Genomic DNA, 16,442 nt, shown 5'->3' on the forward strand with positions numbered 1-16,442 from the left:
AGCTCCAGGGGCCTTGATGTGGTCATCACATTCTTGTTGTGATGTGCTCCTCCCACCTGTTTACCTGCTTGACATGCTGCACAAGGTCTATCTTTTTCGAATTGCACGTTAGTTAAACCTATCACATGTTCTCCCTTTAAAAGCTTGTGAAGGTTCTTCATCCCCACATGTGCTAAGCGGCGATGCCACAGCCAGCCCATGCTAGTCTTAGCTATTAAGCATGCATCTAGACCGGCCTCCTCTTTTGCAAAATCAACTAAGTAAAGTTTGCCGTCTAATACACCCTTAAAAGCTAGTGAACCATCACTTCTTCTAAAGACAGACACATCAATGTTTGTAAATAAACAATTATATCCCATATTACATAATTGACTCACAGATAGTAAATTATATCCAAGGGACTCAACTAAAAACATATTAGAAATAGAGTGTTCATTTGAGATTGCAATTTTACCTAACCCTTTTACCTTGCCTTGGTTCCCATCACCGAATATTATTGAATCTTGGGAGTTCTTGTTCTTGACGTAGGAGGTGAACATCTTCTTCTCCCCCGTCATATGGTTTGTGCATCCGCTGTCGATAATCCAGCTTGAACCCCCGGATGCATAAACCTGCAAGGCAAATTTAGGCTTGGGACTTAGGTACCCATCTCTTGTTGGGTCCTACAAGGTTAGTCACAATTGTCTTAGGGACCCAAATGCAAGTTTTATCTCCCTTGCATTTTGCCCCTAATTTCCTAGCAATCACCTTTCTATCCTTTCTACAAATTGCAAATGAAGCATCACAGGCATGATAAATTGTAGAAGGTTCATTAACTTTCCTAGGAACATTTCTCCTATGCATATGATGAACAACATTTCTTCTAAACACATTTCTACCATGCATATAGGAAGAACTAGAAGCAAACATGGCATGAGAGTCAAAAGCATTATAAGCATTACAACTCCTATCATCATGAACATTTCTAGAAAATTTTCTATCATGGTACATGAAGGCATGGTTCTTTTTAGCATTTCTCGCCATAGGGGCCTTCCCTTTCTCCTTTGTGGAGATGGAAGCCTTATGGCTTGTTAAGTTCTTGACTTCCCTTTTGAAGCCAAGACCATCCTTAATTGAGGGGTGTCTACCAATTGTGTAGGCATCCCTTGCAAATTTTAATTTGTCAAATTCACTTTTGCTAGTCTTAAGTTGGGCATTAAGACTAGCAATTTCATCATTTAATTTTGCAATAGAGGCTATGTGTTCACTACAAGCATCAATGTCAAAATCTTTACACCTATTGCAAATAACATCATTTTCTACACAAGATGTTGATTTACTAGCTATTTCTAACTTAGCATTCAAATCATCATTAATGCTCCTTAAGTTAGAAATTGTCTCATGGCAAGAAGATAATTCACAAGAAAGCATTTCATTTCTTTTAACTTCTAGAGCATGAGATTTTTGTGCTTCTATAAATTTGTCATGTTCTTCATACAACAAATCCTCTTGCTTTTCTAAAAGCTTATTCTTGTCATTCAAGGCATCAATTAGTTCATTAATTTTATCTACCTTGGTTCTATCTAGGCCCTTAAATAAACATGAATAATCTATTTCATCCTCATCACTAGATTCGTCCTCACTTGAAGAAGCATAAGTAGTGTTTCGAGTACATACCTTCTTCTCCCTTGCCATAAGGCATGTGTGACGCTCGTTGGGGAAGAGGGATGACTTGTTGAAGGCGGTGGCGACGAGTCCTTCATTGTCGGAGTCGGAAGAGGAGCAATCCGAATCCCACTCCTTTCCAAGATGTGCCTCGCCCTTTGCCTTCTTATAGTTCTTCTTCTTCTCCCTCTTGTTCCCTTGATCCTGATCACTATCATTGTCGGGACAGTTAACAATAAAATGACCAAGCTTACCACATTTGAAGCATGAGCGCTTCCCCTTTGTCTTGGTCTTGCTTGGCTGCCCCTTGCGACCTTTTAGCGTCGTCTTGAATCTTTTGATGATGAGAGCCATCTCTTCATCATTAAGTCCGGCCGCCTCTATTTGTGCCACCTTGCTAGGTAGCGTCTCCTTGCTTCTTGTTGCCTTGAGAGCAAGAGGTTGAGGCTCATTGATTGGACCATTCAATGCGTCGTCCACGTATCTTGCTTCCTTGATCATCATTCGCCCGCTCACGAATTTTCCAAGTATCTCCTCGGGCGTCATCTTGGTGTACCTAGGATTCTCACGAATGTTGTTTACAAGATGAGGATCAAGGACAGTAAAAGACCTTGCATTAGGCGGACGACGTCGTGGTCCGTCCATCGCGTGCTTCCATAGCTTCTTATCTTGTTGACAAGGGTCTTTAGCCGGTTGTACGTTTGAGTTGGCTCTTCTCCCCTTATCATAGCGAATCTCCCGAGTTCGCCTTCCACCAACTCCATCTTGGTGAGCATTGTGACATCATTCCCCTCATGAGAGATCTTGAGGGTGTCCCAAATTTGCTTGGCGTTATCCAAGCCGCTCACTTTGTGGTATTCATCCCTGCACAATGAAGCTAGAAGAACAGTAGTAGCTTGTGCATTTTTATGAATTTGCTCATTAATAAACATGGGACTATCCGTACTATCAAAGTGCATTCCACTCTCTACAATCTCCCATATACTAGGATGGAGAGAGAACAAGTGACTACGCATTTTGTGACTCCAAAATCTGTAGTCCTCTCCATCAAAATGAGGAGGTTTACCAAGTGGAATAGATAATAAATGAGCATTTGTACTTTGAGGAATACGAGAGTAATCAAAAGAAAAGTTTGAATTGACCGTTTTCTTTTTCTCGTAGTCGTCGTCATCCTTTTGGGAAGAGGAAGATTCGTCGCTGTCGTAGTAGACGATCTCCTTGATGCGCCTCGTCTTCTTCTTCTTCCCGTCTTTGCGCTTGTGGCCCGAGCCCGAGTCGGTAGGCTTGTCATCCTTCGGCTCGTTGAAGATAGACTCCTTCTCGTTGTTGTTGACCACCATCCCCTTTCCCTTAGGATCCATCTCTTCGGACGATTAGTCCCTTCTTGAAGAGAACGGCTCCGATACCAATTGAGAGCACCTAGAGGGGGGTGAATAGGTGATCCTGTAAAACTTAAAACTTAAGCCACAAAACTTGGTTAAGTGTTAGCACAATAATCACCAAGTGGCTAAAGAGAAGATCTTGCACAATACGATAACCACAAAGAGTTCAACACAGAGATGACACAGTGGTTTATCCCGTGGTTCGGCCAAGACCAACGCTTGCCTACTCCACGTTGTGGCGTCCCAACGGACGAGAGTTGCACTCAACTCCTCTCAAGTGATCCAATGATCAACTTGAATACCACAGTGTTTTGCTTTTCTTTTCTTATCCCGTTCGCGAGGAATCTCCACAACTTGGAGCCTCTCGCCCTTACACTTTTGATGTTCACAAAGAATCACGGAGTAAGGGAGGGATGAGCAACTCACACAAGACACAAAGATCACAGCAAATACGCACACACAAGACCCAGACTTGAACTCAAAAGACTAGCACACTAGAACGGGGCTCAAATCACTAGAATGGCGAACAAGTGCGCAAGAATGATGTGTGAGTGATCAATAGTGCTCAAAGGATGCTTGGTGTTATCCTCCATGCGCCTAGGGGACCCTTTTATAGCCCCAAGGCAGCTAGGAGCCGTTGAGAGCATTCCAGGAAGGCAAATCTTGCCTTCTGTCGCGTGGCGCACCGGACAGTCCGGTGCACACCGGACACTGTCCGGTGCCCGATTTCTTTCCTTTTTCAGCGAAGTCGACCGTTGGCAGCCAGAGAGCCGTTGGCGCACCGGACAGTCCGGTGCCCCCTTCTAGCCGTTGGCTCGGCCACGTGTCCCGCGCAGATCGCGCGGCCGACCGTTGGGCCGGCCGACCGTTGGCTCACCGACAGTCCGGTGCACACCGGACAGTCCGGTGAATTATAGCCGTACGTCGCCGGTGAATTTCCGAGAGCGGCCAGTTCGCTTCGAGTCAGCCTGGCGCACCGGACACTGTCCAGTGCACCACCGGACAGTCCGGTGCTCCCAGACTGAGCAGATTCTTGGCTGCTCGAGCCAAGACAATTCCAATTCGATTTTTCCTGTTTCCAGCACTTAGACACAATACATTAGTCTCTAAAACAATGTACTAAGTCTGAGAAACATACCTTAATCCTTGATTTGTACTTTGTCCACCATTTTACACTTAGGCACTTGTGTTGGGCACTAAATCACCAAAATACTTAGAAATGGCCCAAGGGCACATTTCCCTTTCACATAGCACACAAAAAATGATTGAAGTACCATTCCATTTATAACTCACATGATTTTGACATATATCCATAGTTCAAATATTCGTTCACAAATATCCATCCACACATCTCAGAATTTTCTTATCGCACATCCTATATAAATATCTATAGTTTAAGTCCAATTACCAGTCATATATATTGGATGAAATCGAAAGTTCAGTACATAGTTTAGGCCACTACCTCCAGAAGGGTTACCAAAGATTGCATTCACAAATACAATTCTTGCATCCCCAAGCATGACTATACGGACCAAAAATATGTGATTAGTAACAATTAGGGGGTGTTTGGTTTGAGAATCACTCCATCCAAAATGAGGTGGTGCATCATGGGTCTATTCCTTAAATTTGGTGGAATGACCACATTCCTTATATTAGTACTAACTAACTATGAGGAATGGAGTGGTGATGGATCAACTCATTCTATTCCACAAACCAAAAAAATGAGTAGTGAGAAGATGATGGACCAACTCATTTATCAAACCAACACCCTATTAGATGTTGATATAGAAAAACTAAAATCTTCGAGTTTAACAAGAATCAAACTCTTCAGGTGCTGGTATCTGTGTAGGTTAAGTATGGTAACTCTAAGGTTCTTGTGCCACCGATCCTTGTGTGAAATGAACAAATGGGGCCAACTGAGCAAACTTGGTTTAAATTGGTAAAGTTTAGATGCAATGTATTATATTTTGCTAGTTTGAGTAAGTTTTGCTAGAATGCATCAAGTAGGACAAATGTTAAAACTTAGTTATAATTGGCTAAATTCAAAAATAATGCCCTATTTTCACTAGTTTAAGTAGGTTTTGCTAGAATTTATCAAGCAAGAGAACAATTGAGCAAACATAGTTTCTCAAACCATGTTTAGACTTTATCAAGCAAGAATATTATGTTTGACTAGTTTGAGTAGGATTTGCAAGAATCAATGTATTTAGAATGCATTACTTACTCAAAATTCATAAGGTTCCCGCAAATAGTTGCCTCATTGCAGTAATGGTGAAAGGTCGCACTTGCAGAAACTTAACGTGCATCTCCTATTGTTGTAAATGTTGCCTGCAAGTGTAATGTGCCATCGTGTTGAGCATTCTTAAATACTTAGAATGAAAAAGTTGGAAACTTGGTCTTACCTAAATTGTGGTATATTGATATAGTATGAATGAAGCATAGTATTGTTGTTGTTGTTGTTGTTGTTCCCTTTAGAATTCATCTTGTTGCCTTAGCTCCACACACAGCCTTGTAAACTCCAACTTATGCTCTAACTGGCGATGATTGCTAGCCCTAGATTGTCGGGAGGAAGACAAGCCTGACCTCCAACATATAACCTCCCTAGAGTCAATCACTTCATTGAATATTAACTACCTTCAGAATGAATAAACGGAACGATCTCTTGCTGAGCTTTGGTGTGATGCACTAAGCCCCATGTAGCTCCCTGTATTGTTTCACTGTATTTTCTGTTTTCCCTATTCCATGTAACTCTCTATTTTGTTTTTTGATATGTATCACCCTCCAATGTAACATGTCATCCATCAACTAATTGCAGCGGAATTCAGGTGGGGATATCCTCCCCTGACACACTACAACACGCATGGTCGTTTATGACAAATAGTTGATGACAATAGAGTGGTTCATCATTAGATCACCTTGCTTATGACGATTTTCAGAAGATGTCTTAGTATAGTGGCAAAAATATAACCTCCGTCATTAAAACCGTCATAACATACTCTAACATCCGGTTTGTGACAATTTTCTATGAATATATGAATCATCATAATAATAAATCGTCATAACCTTTTTAAGATAATAATTATGATGATATGACATGACAATGCACATATGTAGTAGATATATGATGTATAAAAAATTTAATTATCCATGTTAGCACGCGTGATCCACCATTAAGGGCTTGCACTATTTTTTTAAAAAAATACTATTTTTTTAAAAAAAACTAATGATATGGCCTTTACTACATGTAATTTTATATTTCCACATGGTTAAACTAAATATGATTATAATTGACAAAACTTTGATGTGATTTGGCGCCATGTAAAAATATGCATTGCGCGACAATAAAAAATGGACTAATTCTCTATGTGCCATCAAAGTTTATTTTCATCCCTTGTGTTCCATGGATTGGTATATAGGGAATTTTTTTGTGTGTATGACATGTGGGGTTTATAGCATACAAGGGGTGAAAATATTGCCCGATGGCATACAGGGAATTGCCCCTAAAAAATGGTGCCATGAAACTAGCTTCTACATGCGTCCCATTAAGTTGAGTCACAGCCACATGGGCCCCACCGTGTGCTGGCTCCACCTACATTGACATACCCATAAACAGGATTGACCATGCCCACCGAGCCCAAGGATTTTTTCTTGTTTAGGTCACTCCTCGTTGCCGATCACTAAAATACCTCAGCGTTTGTTGCGCTCGCCTAATTGACCTGCTCAAGCCACACTTTATAAATTAATACACCTACATCTTATGGCAGCTTTGATGATCAAAACTCGTACTAGGATTACAAGCGGGTGAGAGATGGAGGAGAGGCTTCCAAGTCTCTTTATCAGGGTGGAAGTGGAGATTAGAAGCTACGAGTGGAGTCCTAGCAAAGTCTTGACTTGGAGGCAGGGCTCCAGCCTCCTAGTCCTCGTCGATGCTCCTCCTCCTCCTTTTCATCCTTGTGGGAGCGTGTTCGAGTGATCTTGGCTCTGTCTCAAGATGTCCCCTTGCCTGGAGGCCAACCCCTCCCTTTTATAGGCTAGGAGAGGGGTCGGCTGACGGTGGCTTCCTTGGGAAGGAGTTGTAAGGCAAGGTAAAATCAACGTTCTACCTGGGGTAAAGCCACGCATACTTGTGGGGCCCGGGGACACCTGGCTGTCTCACATTTATCATGGCAAACAATGCGGGCCACGGGGGTCCCAGGCGCCATCATTTAGGCTATGTCGACCCCTGCCCTTCGTAGCCTGCTGGGGCTCGGCGCGGCCCGTCATGTTGCGCCCTGCCAGAAGTCTACACACTCAGGCCTAGTCTGATAGGCTATGAGTGCGCCGTAGGTCGAGGGGCGCGCAGACCATAAATGCGCCGCAGGCCGGGAGTCTCTTAGGTCATGAGTGCTACGTGGCCCGAGGGGTTCGTAGCTCATGAGTGGGAAACGGACCGGTGCCCGCGTTGTGGCTGGGTGCTAGGCGTGGTTAATGCAGGTAGTTATTGGGCGTGTTCGGCTGGCTACAAGCCGACACTGTTGCAGCTGTTTGGATTGCTGCAGCTGCAATCCATAGAGAGAAAAATACTGTAGAAGCCGCAGCCGCAGCCGGATTGCAGCCGCAGCAAGCCGCAGTGAACAAGCTCATTTATGGCGGGTCAGTCTGGGCCGAGTGCGGAATCCACTCGAGTGGTTCCCTTCCGACACGCCTCGCCCTCCTGTTAGGCTCCGCCACGCCCGACCATGGGCTCAGTGCCGCGGGGGTTCGACCGAGGGCGGGTTCTTGCAGGGTTGACGTATCAACCTCTTCCGACCGGTCGATAGGCCCCAGCGACCAGGGGCTCTTTCCTCGGCACGCTCTATGACCGACGGGTCTCAGGGATCGGGAATCATTTCACCGATAGTACCCGACACTCTAAGTTATGAAGATTCCTTAAAAATGGAAATACTTGAGATATAAGGAATAACTGTGGCACTCAAGTTTGATCTAGGTGATCAACTGAGATGGGTTTGGTTGAGTGCAAAAAAAAGTTATGACGCTTTTTTGCCTTTCGTCACAAAAAAAGTTCCTTTGATATACACCTTCTATGACGATGGTCTTTTCGTCACCAAGTTGTCGCAACAACAAAGACTATGACAAAGATAACCCTGTTAATTTGTGACGTAACATTTTGGTGTCGCGGAAAATATGGCCAAAGTACAGCTAGCGGTGTTGATCAGTTATATGGTGAGATAAATATTTGGGTTGATGAACATGTTGGCGTTATCATGGACCAAGTCGTGAATCTCGAGGGACGGATTTCTTTGTTTGTGTTCTCAAACCACATGTCAATTGTGTAATTGGATATATTTTATGGAACCGTATCTTGCAGGACAGTAATATATATTTTTTAATATATTGTGTGTGTATACGAACTGAGTCTAATATAATTGAAATACTGTTTGTATTTTTGTGTTCTAAAAAAATGCAGTATGCATGGCTGGCTATCTTTGTCTCCGTCATCAGTGCTAATAAGTCCTCCCAAACCGGCGCGCGATGGCTATGCGAGGGATTTGCTACTCCAATAACTTACGTATTAGAAGAAGAAAAAAAATTGCATGTGCCATAAGAATGCAAAACCCCTGTTTCACGTCAAGTGCGGGGGTGACTTGTTCTCATTTGTAAGTAGGAGTATATATATGTTAGCAATTATGACGTACGGAGATGGAGGAGGGGCGGGGCCTGTTCTCCGTTGCCGTTGGAGGAGGATGATGAGTCGAGAGTACGGAACCAACCATTGACTTTAGCTAGGCACGGGCCCAGCTGAGATCTGTAGTGTTGGGGAACAAGTGGAGTAACGTGCCATCAGTTTTGCATGCATGCGACTTTTTATCATAACCTGCAAACAGCGACAGATTACACATTTTATGCTTTAGAGCATTTATAATGGGTGTCTTGAGTTGTGTCTTCGAGTGTGTCTAGGGGGTGAATGTAAAAAAAACTTAAGATATGTATCTTGACGAAGACACAATATCTTAGCTATATGTTCGAGACAGAAGACTAGTTGATTGGTCACTTTAATTTATTGAATGTTCTGATTGGTACAATGAATATGGTAAGACACATGTTTTAGACATGTCCACTATATTATGTTGTGTTTTAGTTGTGTCTTATACTTAGAGTATCGTGCAACAGTGTCTAAGTTGTACATGCCTTTAGTGGCCGCATCCCCATCGATCGTACAGGATAATTACACTAGTTAATTGGATTGCGAGAGAGAGAGCCCAGAAGTCAGCTCGTTGAAGCGGCTTGTGTAGTACTAGTCGTACTAGTACTTGATAGGATCGGTCCAGGCTCCCATAGAACTTGATGTGTTTGGTTTGAGGAGTTACTCTATGCTTTATGAGGTGATGGATCATAAGTTCATTCCATCAATTTTGGTGGAATCAATCCACTGCTCATGTATATACTAATTATTAGCTTATTAGGAATGGGGTGGTGATGGATCAACCCATTCTATTTCACAAACCAAATAAAAAAGTGCGGAGTAAGAATAAAATGGATCACTTCATTCCTCAAACCAAACACACTCTAAATTAATTTCTGCGACATGTTCTAATAATCCAAGCCCGATAGTCCTCAGCTCCACCAGATATCGCACATCGTCGCATCATGCGCCAACCTCTTGTGCAGTTGCGCTTCAACGACTACAAATTACAGTGCACACCAAGTATCGTGCAGCAGCGCAAATTAGACCTGGGCAAAAAAAAAACAGACAATTAATCCGGGGGAATTAGACGAAGTAGTGGGAGGGTAGGTAGTAGCCTCTCATCATGTTACTTGCACATGAGGCTGCTAGACGGGATAAACAATTTGCTCCCGTTGTCAACTCTCTGTTCATGTTTGGTACTCCCTTCCTTCCCAAAGGAATTACTCCCCATGTCAACTATGTCCGTGTTTAGTACCCCCCTTCCTTCGTTTCCTAATCGAGTCACTTTTCTTAAAAATCAAACAGCGCTTTAAATCTGTTGATAAAGAGACCTAACATTTATAATACTAATTTCTAATCACAAAAAATATATTTCTAGTATGTCTATAAAATAAAAATTTTACCAATATTTTTATGGACACTTAAAACTTAAAAATCAACAATATCTTCACATGACTTAATTATAATGTCTTGCTTGAGGTTTGTTTTTGCTACTACATAAGATAAAGTTCAAATAAATGCATGGTGGAGTTAAACCTAGGCAAGGTGATGGTCTGAATGATCAACACCTCAAGCAAGACAATTTAAGTCATGTGAAGATCTGCAAGACATGCTAAGATTCTCTAAAACACCAACAAGTAGAAGCTCGAACAAACAAAAACGGAGCCATCAAAGTTGAGATAAAGAGGTGGATAAATTGAAAATTGTCTCATGATTTTGGATATACTCAAATTGACATGACTTCATCTCTAAGCTATAGAACTTTTCATTTGCTTTTCAAAAAGTCCAAGATCAACAAAACGTGTTGGTGGGTGCAGGTTGGGTTCTTAACCCAATAGGGTTTTTCCCGTGGGTATGAAAAGGTTGTGCCCGGGCGTGGCGGAGCCAGACAGGGGTACGGCCAAACCGAAGGGAAACCACTCAGGTGGATCCCTCGGCTAGCCCGAGACTGACATGCCATAAGTGACCGGTCGCTTTTAACTACGTCTAGTGCCAAGCCACAGTAGAGATGTCGGTCTGCCTCCCACTCATGACCTACGAGCCCCTCAAACTTCAGCGCATTCATGACCTACGAACCCCTCGTAATGTGGCTCATTTATGACTCGGGTGCCCCCCGGCTTGCGGCGCACTCATGCCCTATCAAGGCTAGGCCAGAATGTGTAGGCCACTTGCAGAGTGCAACGAGACAAGCCGCACCGAGACCTAGGCTACGAAGGCCAAGGGTCGGCGTAGCTCGAATAATGGCACCCAGGCCCCACGCTACCCCACATCGCCTGCCATAAAGAGTATGAAACAACAAGGCGACCCAGACGCTCATGGACAAACACGACTTCACTAGGGTAAGACGCTCATTTTTACCATAGTTCGGTGACTCCTTCTCAAGGAAGCCACCAGTGGGCGACCCCCCTTCTGCCCTATAAAAGGAGGAGGTCAGCCACCGGACAACCGGACAAACCAACGAAAGGAGGGGGATGCATCGACGAGGACCTAAAGGCCGGAGCCCCGCCGCCAAGGCAAGACTTAGTTAGGACTTCAGCTCTATAACCCTTAGCCCCACCTCCTCCACACAAGAGACTTGGGAGCCTCTCCTCCCTCTCTCGCCCGCTTGTAACTCCTATTACGAGCATTGATCAACAAAGGTACCGGTAGCGCGAGCCGCTGAAGACAAGATGTAGGATGTTCCAATATAAATTTTGCGCCCATTGTGTACACCGTCCGGAGCCCAGAACGCGCACACAAATTTACTTGGCAGAGCATGAGCACGCCAGATAGGGGACTTGCGTGTTCTCGACGAGTTCTCTAAACTGAAGTGAGAGCAGTAATTGTTACTCTTGGTGATTGGCACCATCTAGATGGTTCGGTGGTGACTGGGGTGTGGTTATCACCCGGAGAGCTTGTGGGTGACTCGACTCTGGTGTTCTACATGGTTGCAGGCGGTTCATCGTGCCAGAGTGACGGAGAACCATCTCATGGTGAGCACTTAGTCCTTATGTGGTCTAAGGGAAGCTATACCCTTCCAAGAGTACTCTAATTAGTACTAGTGGAGAGTGAAGAATCTTCTATACCTTGGGGAAAAAATAGAGTAGTCATCGTAACATTTGCACATTTGCTTTACTTTCCATAGTTAACTTCTGAGCATTTATATTTTAAGTATCACCATGATAGCACAGTGTTTGTTTTTTACACTCTTATCTCTTTATGAACACTTTAGGCATTATGTTACGTTGAAGTTGGGGTGTGCACTTAAGGGCTAGTTTGGGTACTTTAGTATTGAAGTGGTTTGGAAGGATTGGAGAATGTATAAATCCCCAATAGATCAAAAACTCTCACAATACATCTCAATTCACTCTAATCTCTTTCATTACTAGAGTACCCAAACTAGGCCTAAGATATAACTATTGCAAGGATTTTTAGAAAAAAATCCTAATTCAGTCCCTCTTGGATGAAAAGATCACTCGATGATGAAACCGGCGAACTGTCGCTGGTAGGTGGGTCTAACTATCAAACCTCCGTACGTGTCTCACAGATAGCGGCCGCGTGAATAAACATTTCTGTTCGGTTAATTAGGTGAGGCATCTTGTAAGAACTTGGCTGTGTTTAGTCACAGCAAACGTATTCCACTCTCCACAAAATAAAATAAAATAAAATAAAATAAACGGGTCAGTGAAACGGCAATTAACCGACTGCATGAATCCCTTCTTTTGCTTGCTGCCAGGAAATGGCAATAGTGTTTGTTCCCGTTCCAAAGACCGTGCCAACCCCCCGCAATCGGAAACGCCTGCCTCACCAACCCCCGCAATCGCAATTCGCAAACCAAACAAATTTGTGTACTCAAACCGGCCCCGTCTCGGTTCTATTGTATAAAACCCCCGCCAGACCGCTGGCTTGTTCCGTCGTCTCCGCTGTCCGCTGCACAGAGACTGTACCGGGGCAGGGGCGGCGCAGAAACAGAGCCACACACCGACACACCCCACCTACGCTACGCGCGTGCTGGGCGAGTGATGGACCTCGCCCTCCTGGAGAAGGCCCTGCTGGGGCTGTTCGCTGCGGCGGTGCTGGCCATCGCCGTGGCGAAGCTGACGGGCAGGCGGTACCGCCTTCCACCGGGCCCCCGGGGCGCCCCCGTGGTGGGGAACTGGCTGCAGGTGGGGGACGACCTGAACCACCGCAACCTGATGGCGCTGGCGCGGCGGTTCGGCGACATATTCCTGCTGCGCATGGGCGTGCGCAACCTGGTGGTGGTGTCGACCCCGGAGCTGGCGAAGGAGGTGCTGCACACGCAGGGCGTGGAGTTCGGGTCGCGCACCCGCAACGTGGTGTTCGACATCTTCACGGGGGAGGGGCAGGACATGGTGTTCACGGTGTACGGCGAGCACTGGCGCAAGATGCGGCGCATCATGACCGTGCCCTTCTTCACGGGCAAGGTGGTGGCGCGGAACCGCGCCGGGTGGGAGGAGGAGGCCCGCCTGGTGGTGGAGGACGTGGCGCGGGACCCCGCCGCCGCCGCCGCGGGCGTCGTCCTCCGCCGCCGCCTCCAGCGGATGATGTACAACGACATGTTCCGCATCATGTTCGACCGCCGCTTCGACAGCGACGACGACCCGCTGTTCAACAAGCTCAAGGCGCTCAACGCGGAGCGCAGCCGCCTGTCGCAGAGCTTCGACTACAACTACGGCGACTTCATCCCCGTGCTCCGACCCTTCCTCCGCGGGTACCTCAACCGCTGCCACGACCTCAAGACCCGCCGCATGAAGGTCTTCGAGGATAGCTTCGTCCAGGAGCGCAAGTAAGCCTGCCGTTCCATTTCCCTTTTTTTTGATCTTCAGCTCCATGAAGACAATTTTGGTAGGATCTGCGATGTGCACATGCTGCATGTTATGTTAGGCTGCAGCTGTACTTGCTCTTTTGAAAAGCGGTCGTGCGTGCTCACCCACGGCCACGAGGGAACGTGCAACATATACTTTTCTAAATTCTATACTTCTCGTGGAATTCTATAGCCACCACCTTGTTCATTCCGTTGCGAAGCCCAACTAACGGTTGCTGCGTGTGCGTGCGCGCGCAGGAAGGTGATGGCTGAGACGGGTGAGATCCGGTGCGCCATGGACCACATCCTCGAGGCGGAGAGGAAGGGCGAGATCAACCACGACAACGTCCTCTACATCGTCGAGAACATCAACGTCGCAGGTACAGACTTTTCAAGTGGGCTCCAGTATTACTCCACGTGTATCAAATGGTAGTTGAATTGAAGCCGCCGCCGCCGCGTGATCGAGACGTCGTTGTTCACAAGTCGAAGCTGGCACTGCGCCACTGCCCCCCATTCGTCGGGATCTGACAAAAATCACAAGACGCGCTTAGAATCGGCCTAGGAAAAAGAGCGGAAAGTCTGCTCGAATCTGAACGTGTATACAATGAGCAAGCGAACAGAGCTGAAGAAACCTTTTGTTCTTTTATTGCAGCGATCGAGACGACGCTGTGGTCGATCGAGTGGGGCATCGCGGAGCTGGTGAACCACCCGGCCATCCAGTCCAAGCTCCGGGAGGAGCTGGGCTCGGTCCTGGGCGGCGCCGGCGTGCCCGTGACGGAGCCGGACCTCGAGCGCCTCCCCTACCTCCAGGCCGTCGTCAAGGAGACGCTGCGCCTGCGCATGGCCATCCCGCTGCTGGTCCCGCACATGAACCTCAACGACGGCAAGCTCGCCGGCTACGACATCCCCGCCGAGTCCAAGATCCTCGTCAACGCCTGGTTCCTCGCCAACGACCCCAAGAGGTGGGTGCGCCCCGACGAGTTCCGCCCCGAGCGCTTCCTGGAGGAGGACAAGTCCGTGGAGGCCCACGGCAACGACTTCCGCTTCGTCCCGTTCGGGGTCGGCCGCCGGAGCTGCCCCGGGATCATCCTCGCGCTGCCCATCATCGGCATCACCCTCGCCAGCCTCGTGCAGAACTTCCAGCTGCTGCCGCCGCCCGGCCTCGACAAGATCGATACCACGGAGAAGCCTGGCCAGTTCAGCAACCAGATCGCCAAGCACGCCACCATCGTCTGCAAGCCCCTCAAGGCCTAGAAATCACCTGCACGCGCCTCCCGCCACATCAAGCACTATTGTAATTTTGTGCGTCTTCTCTGTTATGTGTTGTGTCCTTGAAAACTTCTCCAAAAGTTATAGTGTCATAAACTTCAATTTAATCAACTCTGTTGCACAAGGCTTTGTTTCCGGATTGTGAATTTAGCCAAGGCCCAGACGATTAAAAGACTTCGGTTCTGTTCTTTTTATAGGGTATTTGTTTGGAGCTTCATTCACCACCGGCTTAATAAAAAAACAATATCAAAATCGAGGCAAAAACTGTAAAGGCGAAGCTTTTTTTTGGCAACAAGTCAAAGTCATCAAAACATGGCTTCTATAGTAGCTTTACCATCTTTGAAGAAGTCAAAGCTCTGCCAAAATCGCATTTCAACTCCATCGTTTGCGGAGAAGCCAAAGTCCTAGCAAAGAGACCTTCCAATCTGACTGCAATAAGTTTCGTAAACTATGTAATACTTTCTTCTCAGTTAACACTTAAACACACACAAAATAATTTATATAAATGTACTGAATATTGCATATGAAGGGTTTTGTAGTTGTCTTGAACACATCGTTTGTTTCATATATAAATTAATGAACAAGGGGGTAATAAGGGACCCAAAATGTCTCCATGACAATCGACTAGTGATACGTGATTGAACTAAACTTTAATGCTTCTAATGATGTTCTGTGTACATGGAGGGATAATTTATAGTAGGCAACGTCAAATTTTTGACTTGCAGATGCTGAGTCTCAATGTACCAAGTTGAATCTTCAACCCGGTGTGCTTAGTGTTGAGCACTAGAACATGCAGCGGACGGTCCGGCCCCGAGGCTGGACGGTCCGTGGCCCGAACAGTCTGCGTTGGTAGCGCGAACGGTTCACACACTACCGGAAACGGGCGCTTTGCCGAGTGCCCGAAGCACTCGGCAAAGCCCCAAAAACACTCGTCAAAGGCTTTGTCGAGTGTCGCACTCGGCAAAGAAGGCTCGGCAAACAGTACATCGGCAAAGCCTTCTTTGCCGAGTACTTTTTCTCGGGCACTCGGCAGAGAGGTTTGCTGAGTGCCAGGGAGCACTCGGCAAAGAAAAGTGGCCGTTACGGCGACGAGGTAACGGAGACGGCTTCTTTGCCGAGTGTCAAGGATGACACTCGGCAAAGGAGTTAACTTTGCCGAGTGTCTGCCCAGTAGCACTCGGCAAAGAGCCCGCCAGGGAGGGTCCTCATGTCAGGTTCTTTGCCGAGTGCTCTGCGCGGCACTCGGCAAAGCGTGCCTCTTTACCGAGTGCCAGCGATATAACACTCGGCAAAGTCCCTAAACCGGTGCCCAGGTTTTTGCTCTTTGCCGAGTGTTATGACCCTGACACTCGGCAAAGCACCTCTTTGCCGAGTGTTACACTCGGCAAAGTGACCAGTATATACCTCTCCCCTTCCGGTCGAATCAGCGGTCGCCTGTCCCGAAGTATGGGACGCTGAGGGAGACTCACGGGGCCTCGCAGGTAGATGCTCCTCGAACTTGAGTCGCCTGAACCTGAGGCGTCCTGCTGCTGGTCGTCGTCGTCCTGCTGCTGGTCGTCGTCGTCCTGAGGCGCCGCCTGCTGCTGGACAGGGTCGTCCTGCTGCGCTGCCTGCTCTGCCTCGACCGCCGTCCTACTCCTCCTCCCCCTCCTCCTCCTCCTCAGCCAACTGCCCACCA

General features: G+C 46.7%; 1 protein-coding gene across 1 annotated transcript; it reads left to right on the forward strand.

Moving 5' to 3' along the window:
* The first annotated feature begins 12,603 nt into the window (after positions 1 to 12,603).
* On the forward strand, positions 12,604 to 14,869 carry LOC100272756 (putative cytochrome P450 superfamily protein). The gene is made up of 3 exons (NM_001147209.1): positions 12,604 to 13,477; positions 13,754 to 13,875; positions 14,148 to 14,869. The coding sequence occupies exons 1-3, from the start codon at positions 12,693 to 12,695 to the stop codon at positions 14,747 to 14,749; spliced, it is 1,509 nt and encodes a 502-aa protein (NP_001140681.1). The 5' UTR covers positions 12,604 to 12,692; the 3' UTR covers positions 14,750 to 14,869.
* The last annotated feature ends 1,573 nt before the right edge of the window (positions 14,870 to 16,442 follow it).

The sequence above is a fragment of the Zea mays genome, chromosome 6, assembly GCF_902167145.1.
Source record: "Zea mays cultivar B73 chromosome 6, Zm-B73-REFERENCE-NAM-5.0, whole genome shotgun sequence".
Classification (NCBI taxonomy): Eukaryota; Viridiplantae; Streptophyta; class Magnoliopsida; order Poales; family Poaceae; genus Zea; species Zea mays.